The sequence below is a fragment of the Mercurialis annua genome, linkage group LG2 (assembly GCF_937616625.2).
Source record: "Mercurialis annua linkage group LG2, ddMerAnnu1.2, whole genome shotgun sequence".
NCBI lineage: Eukaryota > Viridiplantae > Streptophyta > Magnoliopsida > Malpighiales > Euphorbiaceae > Mercurialis > Mercurialis annua.
Genome location: NC_065571.1, coordinates 38,080,642 through 38,103,103, shown reverse-complemented (window position 1 = coordinate 38,103,103; position 22,462 = coordinate 38,080,642). Strand labels below are relative to the sequence as shown.

General features: G+C 35.2%; 1 protein-coding gene across 1 annotated transcript; it reads right to left on the bottom strand.

The window, feature by feature from the left end:
• Window positions 1–7,265: 7,265 nt before the first annotated feature.
• Window positions 7,266–11,158, bottom strand: LOC126670261 (uncharacterized). The gene is made up of 7 exons (XM_050363954.2): window positions 10,810–11,158; window positions 10,281–10,357; window positions 10,037–10,171; window positions 9,344–9,398; window positions 9,092–9,179; window positions 7,817–7,915; window positions 7,266–7,707 (listed from the first exon to the last, which is right to left on the bottom strand). Exons 1-7 carry the CDS (start codon window positions 11,091–11,093, stop codon window positions 7,570–7,572), a joined length of 876 nt encoding a protein of 291 aa, XP_050219911.1. The 5' UTR covers window positions 11,094–11,158; the 3' UTR covers window positions 7,266–7,569.
• Between the last annotated feature and the right edge of the window lie 11,304 nt (window positions 11,159–22,462).

Here is a 22,462-nt window from a genome sequence, read left to right as displayed (position 1 = left end):
TTCATTTGAACTCCCACTAACTTAGCCATTTCCGTTTGATTGTCAAAATCAAAAAGGGGGAGATTGTTGGACCAAGTTCCATTTGAACCCTAATTTTGAGTTTGACAATCAATTTAAAGAGCCTAATCATGTTTATTAGTGTGTAGAAACTTATAGAAACCATCTCGGGTCGAGTCGAAGCTTTCTAGCGAGAATCGAAAAATCCATATTTCGACAAGTTACAGTAGCTCTTCGCGCCCGCGATGCAGCGCGACAGACAAATCTCGGGTGTTATACAAGTATTCTCAGGCGCGATACAAAGTCAGCCAAAAACCCCTTAAGGTTTTGACCTTCATCACGGGCGCGACAAGTTGATCTCGGGCGCGACATTTGTGATTGTTGGAGGTCCAACGGCTCTTTCTGAGCACTCCACCCAGAGTGTGACACATGGCTTGCTCCTATTTGAAATTCTTTATAAGTTTGTAAATCTCGGGTGCGATGGAGGTGATCTCGGGCGCGACAGATTCTTTTTAAGCACAAAATTGAGATTACTTCTAGATGACTCATGGGAAGGTTGTTGGGGTTATAAATACCCCTTCTCTACCACATTTATGGTGTTAGACACTTTATCAACAACCAAGATTACAAAGCATTCAATTTCCTATTTCTAAAATATTTATTGTGCATCAATTTACATTGATTGCTTTCCTTTCTTTTTGTTGATTATCAATTGTTTGATTAATCATTAAGTGTTTCTAGGTTTGTGATTAGCCTTGAAAAATCACTTTGTGAGTTTGAGATTAGCTCTAGAAAATCTCTTTGTACTAGTTAGTGTTTAGCTTTAAAACACATTTATAGTGAATTATCAAAATCTCAATCTTTGATTGAGTAGTGGAGTAGGATCGACTTGTGATCCGAACCACTCTAATTCTCTTGTGTCAATCTCTATCTCTTAATCTTTTCTTAAATTTTGAAACACCTTATTCACCCCCTCTAAGGTAGCATTTGGGATTTCAAAAGAGATTCCTATTTGACATGTAAATCTATTTAAGAATGTGATTGCTAATAGGAATGTGTTTCTGTTCTTCTAAAAGATTGGTCTTCTAAAATCTCCTTTATTTTCAGTAGTGAATCATATTCAGATTCTTCGACGAGGCTCAAGATCGTCTCGGTGGGTGAATCCCATTAGACTCGGTTCATAGTGTTTCGGTTTCCATAATGTCTAGATATTTATGACTTTTTTTATTTTTAGTTTTTCCTTGTTGATTTCAGTTTCGTCTTGGCGAGTCCTCTTTGTTGGCGAGACTCTTGACGAATCTCTTTGATTTATTTATATATCTTATCTTTAGGTATTCTGTTGTTCATGTTTTTATTTCTTTGTGTTCTTGAAATATATTCAATTGTCTTCCTATTTCCGATCAATTTTGTGATTCAATCCATCTACCTTTTGAAATTTTTTATTTTTGTTTGTTTATTCTTTTTTCTCTTTGTCGAGATACTCCTTGGTGAATCCCTTTGGCAAAGCTCATTCTCTTGGCGAGACTTATAGGGAAAATTTATGTGGCGACTACTCATCGTTTAGTGATGCTTTTATACTAGATGAATCTTCATCAGTGGGCGAAGCCGTTATACTGGACGAGCCTTTATCTTTGGGTGTTCCCTCATCTTGGGAGAACCTTCATTCTTCTTTTGGGTGGAAAAATCCCTTTATAGGGCGAATCTTATTTGTTTAGGACTCAGTCGAATCTTTTCTTTTTTCTTTCGGATTTTGAACCTTTTTGTTTAGAACTCGGTTGAGTCTTTTCTTTATTCACAGCATTGCTCCTTATTTTCCATTTGATTTGCTGTGCTTTGTCTTCAAGTACTTGATCTTCGTTGATTGTGATTATAAGTTTCTTGTTTATTCCTCTTCGCTCTTGTTGTTCATTCTTCTTTGGAATATGAGTCCTTCGACCTCCTCCGCAAATACACTGATCTCAGAGGGTATTTATGCCCGTTTTTTAGATCAGGTCATTCAATTTATTTCGTTGATTTTTCTTGATTTTGATTCTTTTTGGGCGGATTGCCTTCCTTTTTAAGATTTATTCCTTTTGAGCGAGTTTTCCTTTATTATTGGGTGTTTCGCCTTTATTTTGTTTGTGGGCGTTGTTCGCATTCCTTTTTTTTTGGTGTTTTCGCCTTTCTTTCGCATCCCGTTTATTTTTTGGCGTTTTGCCTTTCTTTCGCATTCCTTTTATTTTTCGGGTGTTTCGCCTCATATTTTCTAGGAGTTAATCTAAACCCCTTTTTGTTTTAAGAGCTAATCTTAACTCTTAAATTTTAAGATTAATTTAAACCTTTTAATTTTATTCAAGATCGTGCGAACCTATCTCTTTTTTCCCTCTTGGGGTTTTATTCAAGGTTCATGCGAACCTATCTCTTTTTTCCCTCTTGGGGTTTTTCTTTAAGTTTTAGACGAACTTTTCTTTTCTTTCCCTCTTGGGTCAGACAAACCTATCTTCTTTGTCCCTCTTGGGGTTTTTCTTTGAACGAGTTTTCTTTGGCTGATTTATCTTTGCCAATTCTTATTTTCTTTTTGGTTGTCTTCTTGGTTTATTCTTTTTGACCGAGTCTTATTATTGAGTCATTATTCTTCTTTGGGGGAGTCTTCTTGGTTTATTATTTTTCTCTTCATGTTTTTTTTTGGTTATTGTTACTTTGTGTGATTGTGCTTCTTATTGTCCTTTCTTTGCTCTTTTTATTTCTTATAGGAGTCCCTTTTTCATCTATTCATTCGTGTTGCCCGAGATGTTTTTCTTCATTTTTGCATCGTTTCGCTTTCTATTATTTTAATTGGTGTTCCCTTTATTGATTTATTTCTCCATCTTTATTTTTATTCTGGGTAAAACATTTCTTGTTTCTCATTCTCTTCCTCCTGTCTTCAGAAATGTGTTTGCTTTTCTTACCACCGATTTTTGTTGTGCTTTCTATGTTCTTTTTCTCCTTGTAGGACTTCCGTTTCCCCATCTCTCGTTGTATTTCATTTTTTTGGATTTTCTCTTCTTTTTATAATTATTAGATCTGAATTGTTTACTTCCGTCAATTGTTTGTCTTTTTCTTTTCTTGCAATGAAAACTGCTCGTTCTTCCTCCTTTTATGGATTATTTTTTTGTTGATCTTTTTTTGACTTTCACTTATTTGCTTTTTTGATTAAGCCTTGTTTGGATTTTATTCTTCCTGATCAAACTTTGTTGGTGGAGTCTTCTTGATTAAGCCTTATTTGGCTTTATCTATTTTTCTAGGCCAAACCTTATTGACGGAGCCTTCTTGATTAAGCCTTATTTGGCTTTATATTTGGGCTTTTTACACAAACAACCTACTTTGTCAAATTTTTAACTTTTATACGGATGCAGGTTTGGGTTTTCTAAACTACCATATGCGGGCTGAATTATAACTTTTATACGGACTCTATATATTAAACCCTAACAGCATACAAATCATAATTTCATTTATTTTCTCTCTCCTCATCATTCAATTCTCTCTTCCTCTCAGTTCATCTTTCTCTCTCTTTTTTTACCGTTCGCCGTCTTCCGCTGAGCCGTCCTCTGTTTCTCCGCTCCTCCGTCATCGTTCTCATCATCGTCTCCGTTGTCATCTTCGTCAACGTCATCATCTCCTCTACTCATCGTCGTCATCTATTTGATTTCAGATCTATAATTTACTCATTGTTCTTCTTCTTCTTTTTTTTTATTTTCAGATCTACAATTTTTTTACTGTTTTTTCACCATTAAACATGTATAGAGATTATATTTTAAGAATACAATGCTAATTTCATGTTATGTAATATAAATTTATGGTTATATGGAATAAATTTTTGTTATTTCTGCATTTTTTTGTGTTTGGTTGTATTTTTGTGTTTTTTTACTCTGCAATTCGATTTATTGATGATGGTTGATTGCTGAAATATTATAATATTACAGTGTTGTTGATTTTATGTTGATTTTGTGTTGATAATCAGTTCGTATTTCCTTAATTTTAACATTGAAAAAATTTATTCTAAAAAAATATATTAACAAATTAGATAATTTTGTGCGTGAAATAAACTAAAAAAAACAAAATTATAATGAGATTAGATAAGGATATGTTAGCATTATCATGTTGACATGTTGTTGATTTCTTGTTGATATTTTATCGATTATCACAATTTTTAAAAAAAATATGTTTTATTTTATTCCTTATGTTTATTCGTTGTTGATTTATTGTTGACATTATGTTGATATGTATTTCAACTTTTTTTGATTTTCAATTTTATGTTGACATGTTGTTGATATACTGTTGATAACATGTTGATTTTTCAGTCATTGAAAGAAAAATAAAGTTAGTCTTAAATTGATGTATTAATGAACTATTGATATGTTTTTGATAATATGTTGATTGTTTTTAACTTAAATCAATCAATGTTTTCATTTTACAAACATCTTGACTAAATTAGCATTAATTGTTGATTCACTGTTGATTTATTGTTGACATTATGTTGATAAATATTTCAACTTTTTTTGATTTTCAATTTTATGTTGATATGTTGTTGATATGCTGTTGATAACATGTTGATTTTTCAATCATTAAAAGAAAAGTAAAGTTAGTCTTAAATTGCTGTATTGATGAGTTATTGACATGTTTTTGATAATATGTTGATTGTTTTTAGCTTAAATCAATCGATGTTCTCATTTTACAAACATCTTGACTAAATTAGCATTTATTGTTGATATCATGTTGACATTATGTTGATAACTTGTTAATATGATAGTAGTAATTCTACTAAAGAACAACAAAGGTACAAAATGTTTAAAATAAATGAATCAGATAAAAATATTAGCAGAGTAAGTAATCAAAACAATATGAAAAACAACAACAATAATTCAAATGAAAAAATAAAATTATTCTTACATATAAAAATAAAATTATATTAAATATACACCAACACAACAGTTCACAAATTAAAGAAATCTATTTCAAAATATTTTTTTTCCTCAATTCTCTTTGCAGCTGCTCACTTTCTTCAAAATCACTTGTATAATTGTTTTGCATTCCACCTCTCATACTTAACTAAATTTCGACAAAGACAGTTACGATACAGTTTAATTTCATCCAACGAAAGTTTATTTCACAGACAATATTATCTTATTTGTCAATGTTCAAATAAAAAGAATCAGTAGATATCAACATAATATCAACATAAAATCAACAACACTGTAATATTACAATAATTCAGCAATCAATCATCATCAACAAATCGTTCTGCAGAATAAAAAAAACGCAGAAATACAACAAAACACAAAAAAATGCAGAAATAACAGAATTTTATTATATAAAATCACAAAATTATTTTATATAACATGAAATAAGTATTAGTTTGTTTAAAGATACTCTTTATACATGTTTAATGGTGAATCAACAGTAAAAGATAAACATATTATAGATCTGAAAATAAAAAAAAGAACAAGAAATTTCAGATCTAAAATTAAAAAGATAAAAGAAAGATGGCGCGGCGTGACAAAGGCGGAACGATGGAGGCAAAACGGCGGAGGCGGAACGGCGGAAGCGAAGGAGTAGAAATCGTGAATTTTTTTTTCACAGCTCAAAAGAATTTACTGTTATATAAGCAAGAACGGTTGAGATAATGATGAAATAGAGATGAAAATGAGAGAAACAAGAGGAGTCGTGCAGTAATGGAGATAACGCACAGTAAAATCGTGGAGAAGAGAAGCGAAAATGGCGGAGAAGAATGGAGAAACCGCCAATTGAGAAGGAAAATAAGAAAACGGTAAAAAAGAAAGAAATCCAAAAAAAAAAGGTTAGGTTTTATGAAATTGATGGTGTGAAAAGTAAAGATATAGATTGGGCCGTATAAAAGTAAAGTTTAGCCCAAATCCTGTATTTTATATAAAAAGCTCTTTATATTTTCCTTTTTATATTTTAGCCAAAAAAATATCTTAACATATAATATATTTATTTAATTTCAAATAATTATGCATAAAATTATGTAAAAGTGTGGATAAAATTCAAAACTAAAATAATAGTTTATTTTCTCTTTGTCAAAATCAATAATTAAATAAATAATATATGAATTAGAAAAATTTATCGTGATTCATCACTTGTCGATAATAAGATAACATTTTCGATTTGTCAATTCCGGACGTGGTTTTGTTGATTCCAGAAGATCTTCTCCTACTTTCCCTTTGAGTTTGGCAATAATCATGCAACCTTATTTTCTCTTTTTTGTTAATCACCTGTTTCCTTATTTCTTGGCCTAATCAATTTTTGTGACTCTTATTCTTTAAATTTGGCCAAATAATCTGACCTTGTTTTCTCTTTTTTGTTTTGGCCGAAAATACTCCATGTTGTAGTTTTAGCACTGTGACCTGCTTCTAGCCTTAACATTTAGTCACTCGTTTTCTTTTTTCTTGGCCAATCAATCAGAACCGATCAACAATAATTCTTGATGTGTCTGACTCATTCGATCGGTAAGATTATTATTTTGATTTACTCCTATCGGATGTCATCCTTCAATAAAAAATTTATTTGAGTTCAGAAAAACTCCTTCTAGTTCGAAGTTTTCAAACTTTTCCCACAGACGACGCCAATTTATGAATTCCGGCATCTCGACGGCGTTTAACCTGCAAAACAGTGTAGATGACTAATTAGACAGTTTGTCCGATTAACTCTCTGATGCTTAAGTCAGTTTAGGTTTAAGGGAGAATATTTATATTTATTGTAAACTCATCTGTTTTAGACATATCTCAAACTCTTTATATAGTGATAGTGAGAGAATGCCTTTTAGATTCTAAATAGGAAAGGAATTACTATTTCGCATAAGAATTCAAATAGGAAAGGGATTCTTATTTGACATGTAAATCTATTTAGGAATGTGATAGTTAATAGGAATGTGTTTCTTATTCTTCTAAAAGATTGGTCTTCTGGAATCTCCTTTATTTTCGTATTGAATCATATTCAGATTCTTCGACGAGTCTCAAGATCATCTCGGTGGGCGAATCCCAACGGACTCAGTTCATAGTATTTCGGTTTCCATCACGTACCAACATAAATAACGGTGAAAAAAATATGTTAAAGGGGGGTTCAAATTATCATTTTTAATAACACCGGCCACTTTAAAATTAAAATCAAATAAAAAACGGAACCTAATATGAGGGTCAAAATTGTACATTTGGCCTAATTAAAATGATGAAATATCAATACATAAAGGCTCCACCGGATTTCAGCAGTCTTACTAGTTTGGAAAAAGAAAATTAGGACAAAAAATTAAGATTAACATAATCTCATCATATGCCTGTCTAAAACAAAAACTCAATAGCAGCAAAGGGAATATCAAAAATGTTAATGTTGTTTGTCTGCTTTAAATTTAACTTCCACAATACAACAACATATACATATCTTCTCCTCTGTTGTTCACTTATCATCACAGCTCCACCTGCTATTGATTTTTCTACACTTCATTCTTGAAAAGTGAGACATTCTCTCGAGGATGAAATGAGATACCCGAATTCACGTTTCGTTGCAAATGCTCCATAGTTTTTAGAAGAGTTTCAGACTTTACGCTTGTACCTTTTCATTAGCGTTGGAATCCTGACTCACACTACTTCCTGATATATCCTTCACAAAAGTCCTAAGACACCCATTGATTACGCGAGGTGCAGCACCATCACAAAAGCGTTTAGCAAGATCGACGGCCTTCAGGATAATCAAACAATATTGACTGGATCAGCTGAATTGTCGTCATATGCATGATAACTGCATTTACAAACAAAAAAAAACTCATCGGAGAGTAGAACAAACATACCTCATTAATGACAATCTGGTGCCGCGTTCCAACAACTGAGATCTCAGACATTGCCAAATGGAGGACACAGAATTCCAAAATTCTACCAGCTGGCTCATTCTGCAGTCAAACATCAATTGGAGTTGTCGGACATTTGTGTATAAGTAAGCCTTATCCATTTTTCATTGAACATACCACTTTCAAACTCATTAACTGAGAAATACGCTGACATGATTGTAATAGTAAGAATATAATAAAGCTCTTGAGTCTCAGCTACATGGATAAGTGCGGTAAGTATTACATTTTGTACACTCATATATCACTTATAATTGACAGCCAACCTCTTAAATTGCCTGCCAAACACGGCATACGCAACCAAGGGTGTTCTGTCTCGCCTATAACGATCTTTATCAGCGCATGGTGCACCTCTCAAGAAAAAATTAGATATACATTAACAAGTGCAAAACCAGATTTGAATCAATTAGAATAATCATCAAGTATATAATAACAGAAACACTCATCATTTTGATGCCGGATGTCAACATAACTGTATAAGTATCCATGCTTCATTCATGTTGCATTCAAATCAGTAGCTTATTCGAATAAAATCCTTCGAACTTTATACAATTTAGTGTAAATTATTTGGCAGTTAAACGAATGAGTTTTATTTGGTTATATAGATTCATAACAACTAATTAGATTCATAACCACAAATTAGATACACAAATGTGCCTGAAAACTTGTTTGAGATTAAGTTTGAAATCCATACTTAAATGTGCATGTGCATATATTCTCCAGAATTTGGTTAGTACATTTTTTTAACTTTTTTTATTTATGTTCAAATGCTAGTACAAATTAAATTGAAGACTCTGATTCAAAAACACAGAAATGTTAAGTACTCCATCCAAATGAAAACTCAAAGATTTTGGCAAGGTATAGATTTAGCAGAAAAAAGAGTAATTCCATCAGTCAACAATGGGAATCCTATTCAACACAAAACCACAACTTTTTAGATTTTAAAGTCCATTCCAATTCCAATTATCTGCAATAAGACACAACATTGATCTTTTATTCTTTAGTCCTGTGTGCAAGTTGTAAAATTACAAAATCAATAGCAATCTTGCAAGTGGCAATTTAAGAAAGACAAATTTCAGGAAAATCAATGCACAGTGTATTTTATATTTAATCATCCCAAAAAGAAAGTGAATTAAGAATAAATTTGACTCAAAATGAAAAAGCTACTGTCAAATGGCTGATGCTAAAGAATTCGCACAGCAAAAGATCAGGAATTCAGACCTTCCAATTAGGCGGCGCAACTTTGTCTATAACAAGGACATGGCTGTCCCACTTATCCACAACTGCTACTAGAAGCTTCTTAGTGAAACTGCCACCAAACATGAAAGTTATACTAAGAAACAGAGCTGATCAAATTTCACAATATAAACACACACACATACACTCTCTCTCTCTATCCCTCTCTCGTGTGCTGTAGAATGTAGATAGTATCTCTAGTTAATTACATTATTAATTTACAGTAAAAGAGCTCACCGCAAAAGTAATTTGCTGTAGACCAACTTAGGAGGCGCTGAGAGGACTTCTGCTTCTGAAATACAAAGAGAACGATGGAATATTACTTTCAGAAAGAAGCAGAAAATGGGAAGTTTAAAGAGAGTGGACCATATGAACATTAGTCAGAACATTTTAAACAAAACAATTCTGCATGTGGATGATGAATCCTTACATAATGTTTTACACATTTATTGTGATCCAATGGGAAACAAACAATTAGATGATGGCAAAATTATTGATAAGCCAAAGAATTCAAAATATCTTAGTTAAAAGGTGTTAGTTTTCATGGGCATTTGTTATTTCTTTTCTGTATTTAAACCCTCTTAGAGTATTGAATAAAGCAAGCAAATTATAATAAAAAACCTTGTGATTTGTCTCACTCGAAGAGATATTTGTGGTTCAATTCTCGCGCTAAGTAGAATTTTTATCTCAAAATATAGTTCAACTCTGATTCGGACCTATCAATTATCAAATATTTTATTTCCAGCCAACAATGTGTACACAAACAACTACACGCAAATGGCTGGAATGTAAATGAAGTATAATGGTGTAAAAATGAATGAGATGCTAAACGAAGCAATAGCTTGAGGCATAACTGAAGCGTATAAGAATATCAATAGCAAGAACATAAGGGTTTAGCAACTTGAATAAGTTATTCAAAAGCACGATTACCAACTGCAGACTCTTTTTCATCACTGCGTAGAAGCTCATCAGCTTCTTCAACAGTTTCTGTTGTAACAGGAGGTCCTCCAAAGCTCATGTGATTATATTCCAACAACGACGTCTTGTCAAATTCATAACCAGCTTCTGAATAGGAGAATGAAATAGAAGGCAGGATTAGGTGACGAAATCAAACATCCCTCAGTTAACCAACTAGTAAAATATAGTTTGAAGACATGAACAAGTGATGCATTACCTCTCCTTGCATTCAGCCGTTTCTCAAAGAGTCGAATTGGATCTGACCCTTCCAAACATGCTGCATATATCGTCATTCTTGCAACAACCAAACCCATAAAATAATTAATCAAATGATGAAGTTAGAATTTAGTAAGTATTATAACAGTATTCCCTATAAGAAGGAACGAAAAATGTTCTGATTATAAGCTGAAAAAGTTTATAAGATAGACAAAAATGATAAAATATAAATTTTGAAGCGGGCAATGCTATAAAATTTAAGACGGAAAAATTATACTATTAAATATCATATTCATATAATTATCAAAAAAAAATATCATATTCATATTTTTTCAAAGATTCAAGATAATAAGGTGAACAACTGCCGACTATAAACTCTTTCTATATCCGCCCTTGCATAGAAGAATTGCCCTTAACTTGTTCGCCAAAATAACTAAATAAGATGCAAAAGGTACATAATTTGAAAATGGGTAGTCCTAAAATGAGAAACAGATGAGCATGGATAAGTAAGGAATAGAAAGAGAACATACAGAGCGAGCTCACGGGCGGCTCTGGGGCTGCAGAACCTGCCACTCTTATCAATCTTAGGCATAAATTCAACACATTTTTCAACCACAGATGCGGAATTGGCGCGGGGAGGAGGAAGCGAAGAGAGTGCCGCCAACATTTTGGTTTTGTGGTAGTTGAGTTTCAAATTGGTGGGTTGCCATTTGAAAAGGGAAGAAGAGGAAGATGAATGTGAAGGTGTAGTAGTAGCAGTGATGTTGTAAACATTATTTGACTGTGAATACCTCAAAATGGAGCTTCCCTCCATCAATATTTCTATTTTTTTTTTTACTTCAACAGAGTAGAGCGGTGTGGATAAGAAGATTATGATTCTCTATATATCTTTTTTAACGGACCCAAATTGCAAATTTGGTGTATTTTTGGTTGGACAAATTTAGCATTGGCGTCTATACTTTTATAAAGGCAAAAAGTTCAGATTGGCCTTTTTGGTCGGAGCCAAAAAATATTTTGGCATCTGAAGTAGACAGTTGCTCACTTAAATCCCTATAGTCATCAAAAATGGTACAAAAAGGACCAAACCATCAAACCATTGATTCCATTAATAGTAAAATTCAATCGTGGTCAAAAATAAAAATATTTAAGCTTTTATTATATAAAATGAGTCAATTTTTTTTTTAAATAAAATAATTTCTAGATTATTATAAAATTATTTTAAATTAATGACTATTTTTTATTTATTTTTTAAAATTATTCAAATTTATTCAGTATATTATTTATTTATTACTACATTAATCATTTCTTAATATAATTCTTATTTAGTTACACTAAAATATTATAATAAATTTAATTCTTAGTATGACTAAATTATATACTATATTGGGTAATTATAATAAATTTTATATTTTGTATAATTGAATAAAAAATCAAATAAAACTTTTAAAATAATTATTATGATAGTGTGAGTAGAGCAAGGTTTGGGGGCGCGCGCCTAGCCGAATCTGGTTAGATTTTGAAAATAATAGAGTCGCCATCTAGCTAAGTGTAGACACTTTTTTTTCGAACACGTAAAAAGTGATAAGGGACTGAAGCGTCCAATGTGATTTCTGGAGAAAATTGTTTGGATGACGAGTTATAGATTTGTTTGCTGAAATCTACACAACAAGCCAGAGATCATCCTAGATACATTTCTACCAATCATAACCTGACCTGAGGACTCAGGAACATCTATCCTAGCACAGGCTCCATGCATATCTTCTCCCCGAGCATCAAAAAAAATATAAAACTCCAGAAGTATAAAAGACCAAGAGAAATGGTACATACATGTGGCCTCGCAGCCGCACACTGGGCCTGAGCACCAGCAGCATCGCGAACCTGCTGTCCAGGCACACCGTCCATAGGTAACCTACCCAGAAGATGGGGTCTCACCAAGTCGTCCAAACAACTACGCCAAGGAGCAGACACAAACTCCATCGCCAGATAGCCTCTAAGGTCCGAACGGAGAGCAGGTGTCACAACATCCCTACCACGAAGCATCAACGACAGTGGCTCCCTAAGCACCATATGAGCACTGGGTCTGACCTAAAAATGGAGCACTCGCTCCCTTAAAAACCAGGATCAATAGTTCGGGCCATGCATCAGATAACGCATGCCTGGATCCTGCACTCAGCTGACTGATAATGTGACGGAGTCCGAGAGAAGTCCCAAGACCTCATGAGTGGAAAATCCAACACAGGAATGTCTTTGAATCTAGTCAAAATCCCCATCTGAACAGCCCAAATCTGAGAATGGAGAACATATAACTAGTTAGATATAAACAAAAATACAGAGCACAAAGCTAGAAGAGTGAAGAATGCACTCATATGTACGAAAGGCCACATCCTTAAAAGATTGGATCCTCCACGGACGACTCGATCCATACAAAGGTACAAATGGGCAAGAGCAGCAGACCCCAGTTGTAAGTCATGGCCTAATCCGGGTCTTCCAGAGCAGGCAATACACATTGGGGCAAGGTGGAGTCCGAGTTGCTAAACAATGTAGTCCCCAACATATAGAATATGAAAGCCCGGGCAACCAGATCTACCTCAACCCTGTCCCTATGGACATATTCCCTCTAGTGATTCCACAAAGGCGCATACTTAAGGGCTTTCCCCTTCATCCCTAGTACAACACCAAGCATCTCAGTAATATACGCCTCTTTCCGGCGGAAACTGGCCAAACCGCCGTCAAAAGGTACCGGCTGACCACCAAAGGATATCCCTATGACAGGCAAAAGTCCAACGGAGTCACAGTCAACTCCCCCACCGACAAATGAAAAGTATCAGTGTTGTTCATCCTCCGTTCTATCAGTGCAAGCAACGAAGTGTTGTCGTAGACTCTCGTCCCAGTATAAAACGAACCAGCTAAACGGCCGAAGCCTACCTCGTCTACTTAAATCCGAACAGCATCGGGCAAAGTACGGTGCCAACTTCGAGCATCAACGAAGTTCCCGGAAGTACGGAACGGTTGTCCACTCTAAAAATGCAAAGAAAATCAGTATGGGAGTTAGAATCGCTAGAAAAATGCAGAAACAACGGAAAAAAATCCAGCCAAAACTAAGCTCCAAAGTGCATTGGCGCCACCATCATGGCGCCAGTGCATAGTGGCGGCGGCGCCACTCCCAGTTGGTGCCGACGCCACTATTTTTCCTCACTTGGGACTTCATTTTTTATGATTCCCATCCATTTTCGAGCAAAATTTGGACATATTTTGAACATACGAATAGTCAAACTATCTACCAAAGCGGAAAAAGATAAAAAAAACGTACGTTGGGCTGAAACCCAGAATATATATGACTCTTCAAGTATAGCAAAAGGGTACCTCTTGGCGCGCCTCTAGAAGAGATAAATCTCAGAAGCTTGTCGATCAGGATCCCTACATGGCTTCGAAAATCTCTAAGATGGCGCCATACTGTAAACCAGATTTCTAGTTGAGAGAAACGTAAGACTAGAGAGAGAAAGTGGAAATGAAAGTGAAGAAAGTAATCTCTCATTTAAAGCACTATATGTGGGGCAAGATAAAAAAAAGACAAAAATTGCCCCCTATATTTAAAAATGACATGTTTGAGTCAAAATCACTCTCCGGGCCTCATAATTCCGTCCCCATTAGAGTAACAAATATTCCCAGAGGTTTTGAATTAGACATACATATTCCCCAAAGGTTTTGAATTATAAATACAAACACCCTAAAAGGATCAAATTAGAAATACAACCACCCTAAAGGATGGGATCATAAACATAGACGACCCAGAACATCGAATTAGAAACACAACCACCCTAGAGGATGGGATCTGATAAACAGATACCCCTAGAGGATCCGAATTTTCCCTAGAGGATCAGATTAGAAATACAGCCGCCCCATGGGATGGAATGAATTCCCTAGAAGACCGAATAAGGAAATATCCCCAGTGGACCAACTGTAAGACATCCCTAGAGGACCAGATTAGAAATGAAATTGCCTAGAGGATAATTTACGAGACCGTCCCAGAGGATCATGCCAGAAGATTACCCAGAAAACGAGATTAAAATGGCCAAAAATAGAAAGACATCGCCGCGCCATCCAATATATGCAGAACGTAACTCCTAAAATAGCATAACAGCGGTCTAACCCTACGTGCCAAACTCCAGATAGAGGAGAATCTAGTGTCAAGAAGACGTCGAGACATTGTCTGCAATAGTTCAAATAAACATCCAGACTTCCGCTAGTTGTAGAATAACTACGGAATCCAGGCACATATACAATAGGGTGGCCCTTAGGACGTCCAAGGGGATGATGTTCCCTCTACAAATCTAAGAGGCTCCGAATAGGATAATTACCGAGCACCTATGCAATAGGGTGGCCTTTGGGACTGCTAAAGGGATGTTGTCCCTTCTACAAACTTGAAAAGTACCGGACAGGAGAATTACTAGGGTTCCAAGTCATTGGATTACTCTCAAAACAGCTGAGAGTTTAGGTTCCATTCCACGGGGAACACAACAATCAATTTAGGCTCAATGGACGACCTTCAAGATAGCTGAGAAGACTTACTCCTAGTCACATGCGGAGTAGACCAGAACCAGGGGGCATGAAGTCAGAGTCATGCACCACAACGGGTAATGCTCAGGCCAGGGCATCATCAAACCACCAACAAGTGAGTACCTCCAATGGTGGGCAGCATCCTTGTCGCCTGACTAACAGCAAGTTACTTCTTTAACAAAAATTGACCTACTTTGTCAATTCGCATTAAAGAGAGGGAAAACTGTAGACACGTCTTTTCCGAACTAGTAAAAAGCGATAAGGGACTGAAGCGTCCAATGATGATTTCTAAAGAAAATCGTTCAGGTGAGGAGCTATTGAATTGTTTGCTGGAATCCAAGTAGGCGTAATCAGTGCATAGTTGCAAACTTGGAGGATTAAAGCGTAATTAGCCGTAAACAGCCTATAAACATCCAAAGAGATTGTAGTCTAAGTCTATAAATTTGACTAAATTGCAATATGTTAGAAGTTTATAAGCCAATTTGCAAGTTTGACAGGATGAAATTGACCATACCCTAGTCTCTAGGACCCTAGGAGAGTTTTTAAGAACTTTCAAGCACTAAAACAGACTCTTTGACACACTTTGCTTAGCCTTAAAGAATAAATCCGAATTTAAAAGAGGTTCCACCTAATCCTAACACTAAAAGAGTTATCATTTCACACACATGAACACTCCTGACCAAAATCAACCTCTAGCTAACCCTAGGTCACTCGCCACCACTATAAATACCACCCATAGACAGCCTAGCCACATGTCGACAATTTCAATCCATTAGAGCATGCACGAAACCCTAGAAAAATAGAGTATTGTCCGAACCCCTATACACAAATACACAAACACCAGTCGATCAAACTAAGCTTGAACGCATTAATTATTCAGGAACAAGCTACTACGCACTAATTCGAAGCTGGATTCTACATCCACTTTGCTAGTTAACGAGCCAAGGACTCAGAACAGTACTTCTGAGGACCCTATTATCTCTAAGTCACTTTTTATCATAACTGTCAAATCATTATACATGTTTAGACTAATTTATTGTTTTGCTATAACTTCTATAACTACTTTGCTAATGTATTTGCCAAGAAATTGATTTAGAAAGAACATTTTAGGTCCGCCTTAATATTTCTATTCATTGAAATTCGAAACTGTCAAATTCTAGCACTTAGAAAGCATGTTAGAATTAAAACAACTTCTTTATATGTTCTTGATGAGCATGTCGTCTTTTTCATTACAATTGCCTTAGAAAAGTATGATTTAGGGTGTTTATTGCTCGTTTAATTACCTTATATCAATTCCAGAATGTTTGTATATCTATCTCTATGTGTTTAATGTCTTTTTACTGTTTTTGGCATGTAAACCGAATCGAAATGAATGAAAATGACCAAAATGTTGCCTTCTGACAAACCGGCGCCGCAACTGCAACCAGCGCTGCCGCTTGTGTGGACTTGCACCGTCACCAATCTGAATTGGCGACGCCGACACTGCAATCGCCGCCAAGTTTGTCGCTCCCCCTGTTTCTAGAATTGTTCCCGGATCCTTCTAGCTTCAATCCGAATTTGCTTTTAAGTTTCCGGGCTTGTTTGAGCTCGGAATTCGGTCCAGTTTGAACCAGATTTAGGGATTTTAATTTTCTTTTACATTCTGCTTTGTAATGGGCCAAACGAGTGTAATTAGGGCCTTGAAGCCCAAACTTGTAACTGATAGTATAAACTGGGCCCATGAGCCCACAATCGGCAAACCCAGCAATTTCTAGACCAGATTTCGGGTTCACCCGAACTTGGAATCAACCTCGGTTTGAACCAGTTAAACCGTACACGGACAACTTCCGCGTTCTGCTCAAGAACTGATTCTGACCACACCAATGGGAAATGAGGTGAGCATTAGACGCTTTAGTTAGCGAGGAATAAGAGTATTTCTCACCTTGTATGTTTATCCAACTGCAGATGAGCATGTCGATAATGTTTATTGCTTTCCAAAAGCATGCAAATCCAAATATTAGCAAGCTAATGTAATAACCATATAATTTAGAAATTAAATCAATTCCAACCAATCACCTAGACATCTTAGGATTGCATCGAAATTTTAATTAGATGTTGTATAGGTTTTTTCAAGAATAACCTAATAAAATCAATCAAACTTAGACATCCAATGTTAGGCTTTGTGCATGTAATCAATCTAGACCGACCAGACTTATTACTTGTTAGAAACCGCCAGGTTTAGGTGAATGATAGGAGTAATTGCTACTTGTTAGTCCAGATCGAGTCATATGCGCGTCCAACGTGTTTACCGCTTTCATAAGTGTTTACCGTTTTTATAAGTGTTTAGCGCTTTCATAAGTGTTTACCGCTTTCATAAGTGTTTATATTTCCAGCATTATATCATTTGAGTTGCAATGTATGTTGAGATTATATGGATGCATCTAGTAAGTAAAGAAAATAGAGGTTAATAAGTCAAGCACATAAGTCTCGATGAGGTCCACGAACCCGATTTTTGGTCGGCGTACAGTAATCTTACCCATAAGCGAGTAAGGTTATCGAGTCGATACAAAAGGCATTTCCTAGCTGAGCTAGGTGGCGACTCCACACTTATTTCAAAACCTGTCCAAAATAGAGTCTTACCATAAGCCTAGCGAACGGGAACCCTGAAACCCCCGCTTCCATTCACACCAAGGTAGGAAATGCTTTTTTCTACCGAGTAGATAGCCTCACTCGCTTATGGGTGAGATTATCGTGCATCAGACAGAAAAACCGGGTTCGTGAACACTATCAAAACTCTTATACTTGGCATATTGAATACTTTGAATATTTGAGTGACATATCCGGTTATATCATCTTAACACTCATGCAGATGCAGACCACAAGATATAGTGCTGAAATATAAACACTTCTGTAAGCAGTAAACAAGTAAGACGCACATATGGCTCGATTTGGAATGGCATGTGAGACATGTAAGATGTACTCCTAAACATTCATCTAATCCTTGTGGTTTTTATCATATAATATGAAGTGGTGGGTGTAGACAACTATTTTTCGGACAGGTAAAAAGTAATAAGGGACATAAGCGTCCAATGATGATTTCCAAAGAAATTCGTGTGGGCGACGAGCTATCGGTTTTGCTGTTTGAATACAAGTAGGCGAGATCAATGCACAGTTGTAAGCTTGAGGGGTTAAAATGTAACTAGCCATAAATAGCTCATAAAAATAAAAAGAAATTGTAGTCTAAGTCGGAAATTGAATTAATTGCAATATCTTAGAAGTTTATAGGCCAATTTGCAAGTTTGAGGGACCAAATTTTACTATATCCAAACCCATAGGGCCCTAAGAACTATTGTTAATACATTTGGGCACCAAAAATGACTTTTAACTTTGTTTTATTTAGCCATCAAGCTTATATCCGACTTTAATATAAATAATAGTGGTTTTAACTAATCCTAATACTTAAAAACCTATCACTTCACACACTTTCAACTAGCTAAAAACTCTAAAAATCCTAAACATAATTCACCTCTATAAAAACAACATTAAGACAACATTAGTGGGGCGTCGGCAATCTTTGCATGACCCAAATCTGTGAGTTAAGACCGGTGCTAAGAAATCAGAGTGGTAACTCTGAAACCAGTAGCAAGCCTAAAATCACTATAAACTTTTCGCTTTATAAAACGCATTTCCAGAAAATATCTTTTAACAACATAGTAATAAACGTAAAAATCATTTTTTGAGAATCATTGCTTAACACTTTGGAAATCAGGGTCTTACTCAAACATTTCATATCTTATGCATTGCCTAGATTTAACATACAACTCATATCATAAAAACTAGTATACGTTCAAACGGTTGTCAAAACAAAGGAAATTTTATTCAAACATAGATATCATATTAGAGTTAAACATAATATAAAATTTCTTAATACAGACTGGGTCAATCACTACTAACTACTACAGCTCCAGATAGGAACAGAAGCTTTCCATAAATACTTTAAATTGAGACTTTTGGAACAAAGAATGGAAGCTCAACCATTTTGAATCAATCTAAATCTGAAAGAGAAACATTGAGGAAGGGGGGTCACTCGACATTGAATGAGTTCGTATTTACAAAAGTTATTATAAATATAAATCGCACATACATAAAATATACATCAAAACAAACTAAATATTCGATCCGATAGAAACCTTAATCCTAAATCGTAACACAACTACTTCTACTAATACTAATTTATCATATCATATCCTATTTTATTCATATTATAAAAAATTAAATCAATCCATGTGGTACGGACCCGAGATAATTCCACCGAGTTAACTGATACCATCGCTTAATCCCAAGTTGTGAGTCTCGAGATAATTCCACCGAGTTAACTCATTAGATACAGGTCCTGAGATAGTTCCACCGAGTTAACCTCGTATCTATCATGCATAATCCTCTCTCGTTTTCACAACCGAAATCATATCGAACTCAGATTGAAATATAATCAAACATATAGACATATACGACTCATGACGGTACCAGTGATCACAAAGTCCTATTGACGCCCAATAGGTAACACGTTTTCTCGGTTCGTCACATCAAAATTACACTGTACAAACAAACTATTATATAACAAACATATCACAAAATCACATAATATGCAATATGTTTAATATGCTGATAACATAAAAAAAACAACTTATAATAATAATACACAAAAGTAAATTGCAAACTCACAAACACCGTTATTTCCAATCCACCACGTATATTTAAACTGTCAAGCTCCTGATCCGTTAACTAGATGACCCGTTGAATCCTTAGAATTCAATTCTCTAAATTTTGGAAAATCTACCCAAAAGATTTTTGAGATTAGAACGGCGAGAAAATCGGCCGGAGCACGACAAACCAAACATATCGTTTTGGGCTAAAACTTAAGTCATGGATTTGATCTATTTTTAGGCTAAACTTTGCAAACAGAACCAGTATATTTGAAGAGTACTTTGATAGCTTCCATTTGACATAAAGAACGTTGAATTCCATATCGGAGTAGAGAGATATCAACCAAACAAACTGGACGTATCAAAACTGCTTTTTTAGAGAATATATCGATCAGAGAAGAAAAATGTAAAACGTTTCCTATATATAGACAAATACATTATCACATGCCACTACGCATGTGAGCGACATGGGTCGCATGGCCACGTGTCGTTATGCATGCGCGCCATGTGTCGTTGTGCATGTGTGCCACGTGTCAATGTGCATACTCGCCGCATGTCTTCGTTCATGCATCACCGCGTGTCACCACTCCTGTATCCCCACGTGTTCATAATCGTTATCTTCTGTATCCTTCAATTTTTATGTCCAAAATTCTGTATTTCGACGTTTTAATTTCAGGGTTTTGTCTAAAAAATTTAGCTGTCCATTTAGAGATGCATATTGATATATTAATTTCTTAATTTTTCCGTAGTCCCACTCACACCCGTTTTAACAAATAATAAATATATTAATTTCTTAAGTTTTCCGTAGTCCCGCTCACACCCGTTTTAACAAATAATAATTTCCCAATTTAGAGTATTATTTTGCGATAAGTCAATTAGACCCGCTTCGGTCTATATCTTTAATATCTTAACTTATTGATGGATATAGAACCAGAAAAACACACAAGACCTACAAGATATACGTTGGTCACAGACTCAGAGACCAACCTAATAGGTCCATGACCCAGTACGCAGCAATAACTGTATTTGTATCTGATAAACCAAGAGAACCCCATTGTAATACCCTAATTATTTTAAAATAATTAAATTGTGCCACGAGTCGCAAAACCCGATGAATTAAGTTAAGACAGATTTAATTTAATAATATCGGAAGTTTAGAATAACTTTTATTGAGCGGATTAGCGCGAAATTTAGGAAAAGAATAGAGAAATTAATATAAAACAAAATATAAATCCCGTGATGGATATTATTTAGCCAAGGTCCGCGAAATGTTTAATATTATCTGTGGTAAAAGTTTCGGATCAATCGGAGACCTTTTAAAAATTGGACGCGAATGCGTTTTGGGCTAAATTGCAATTTTTGAAAAGTTCAAGGACTAAAGTGTAAATTAGTCAATTAAACCTCGAATATTGCAATTAAAGGATTATTAACGGAAAATAATAATTTTGGGTTTGTATTATTTATTGGATATAAATAATACGTATACGAAGTAGATAAAAGATTAATTGATTTAATTATGGACTAAATTGAACAAAATAAAAGTTCAAAGGTTAATTTGTAACAAAGAAAGAAAAGAAGGATCAAAACAAACTTTGAGCCAGGATATATATATATATATATATATATATATATATATATATATATATATATATATATATATATATATATATATATATATATATATATATATATATATATATATATGAATGAATAAGAAAGAAGAGAATTAGATGAAGGATCCAGAAGAAGAAGAAGAACGAGAGAAAACGTTCGATCGATGCGGTTTTGCCGTCCAGAGTCAGAATTGAGTGATTTTCGTTCCGTTCTTTTCAGAAACCCGACCTATATCAACCCTAAGCTACGTATCAAGGTAAGATTGACGTTTTGATTATGATTTTTAATAGTTTTGGGGATGATTTCGGTTTCGTGTCGTGATGGAATCGTAATTGCGTTTTTAAAGCCGTTTTTGAAGAGTTTTGATAGTGGGTATTGTTATAAATGGTATTAGGATCATTTTAGGGCATTGAAACGTGTCGGAAACAGCTCGGAATACGAATTACGGGGCTGCACGTCGGCAGCCAGCAGACTGCACGATCGTGCAGACTGCTGCACGAACGTGCAATACTGAAACTGCACGATCGTGCAGTTTGCTGGACGTTCGTGCGGTACTGAAACTGCACGATCGTGCAGCAAGTGCTGCAAGAACGTGCAGTACTGAAACTTCACGATCGTGCACCCTGCTGCACGAACGTGCAGCACCCTGCTACACGAACGTTTAGTCATTCTTGGAGGGGGGATTGAATCGGTTCTTACCCTAACGAGATCCCGATGCTTGACATTCAGACGACTTTATAATACAACCCAATCGGACAATGAAAAGGAAACTCGAACCCCGAAAACGTGAAATTTGGATATCAAACGTGACGTGTTCGATTAGAGTTTTGAAATATAATAAACCTATGTTTAAAAATCGATGAATAAGAGGTATAACAAGTATCTCGACTAAGTGTTAGAACACGATCAAAGTTAAGAGTCGTATATGGAATGCGATCGTGTTAACCTAAGTTTGTAACCTAGGATCTTAGCATTTAAGTTTGCGTTTATAAATTAAACGTACGGTAACTTGAATAGGTGACTGACGTACCGACGAGCTACCAGGCCGGCGAGCTGGAATGGCTACGAGATTAAATGACGTGTGGAACCTACGTGATTGCTTGACGATAATGCAGTTTTGGATAGCGGGTTCTGTGAATTGCATTTTACTTTCGCGTATTGTTTATAAAAGTTATTTTTGTATATTATTATTTTATACATCGCATTTATATAATTTGATTACTTGAATGATTGTTTTGAGCTGAAACTCTAGTATGCGATCCGAGGAAACTAGCTACCTATTGGGTGTCAATAGACTGTTTGATCACCAATATCGAGTCAGTCTAATGTG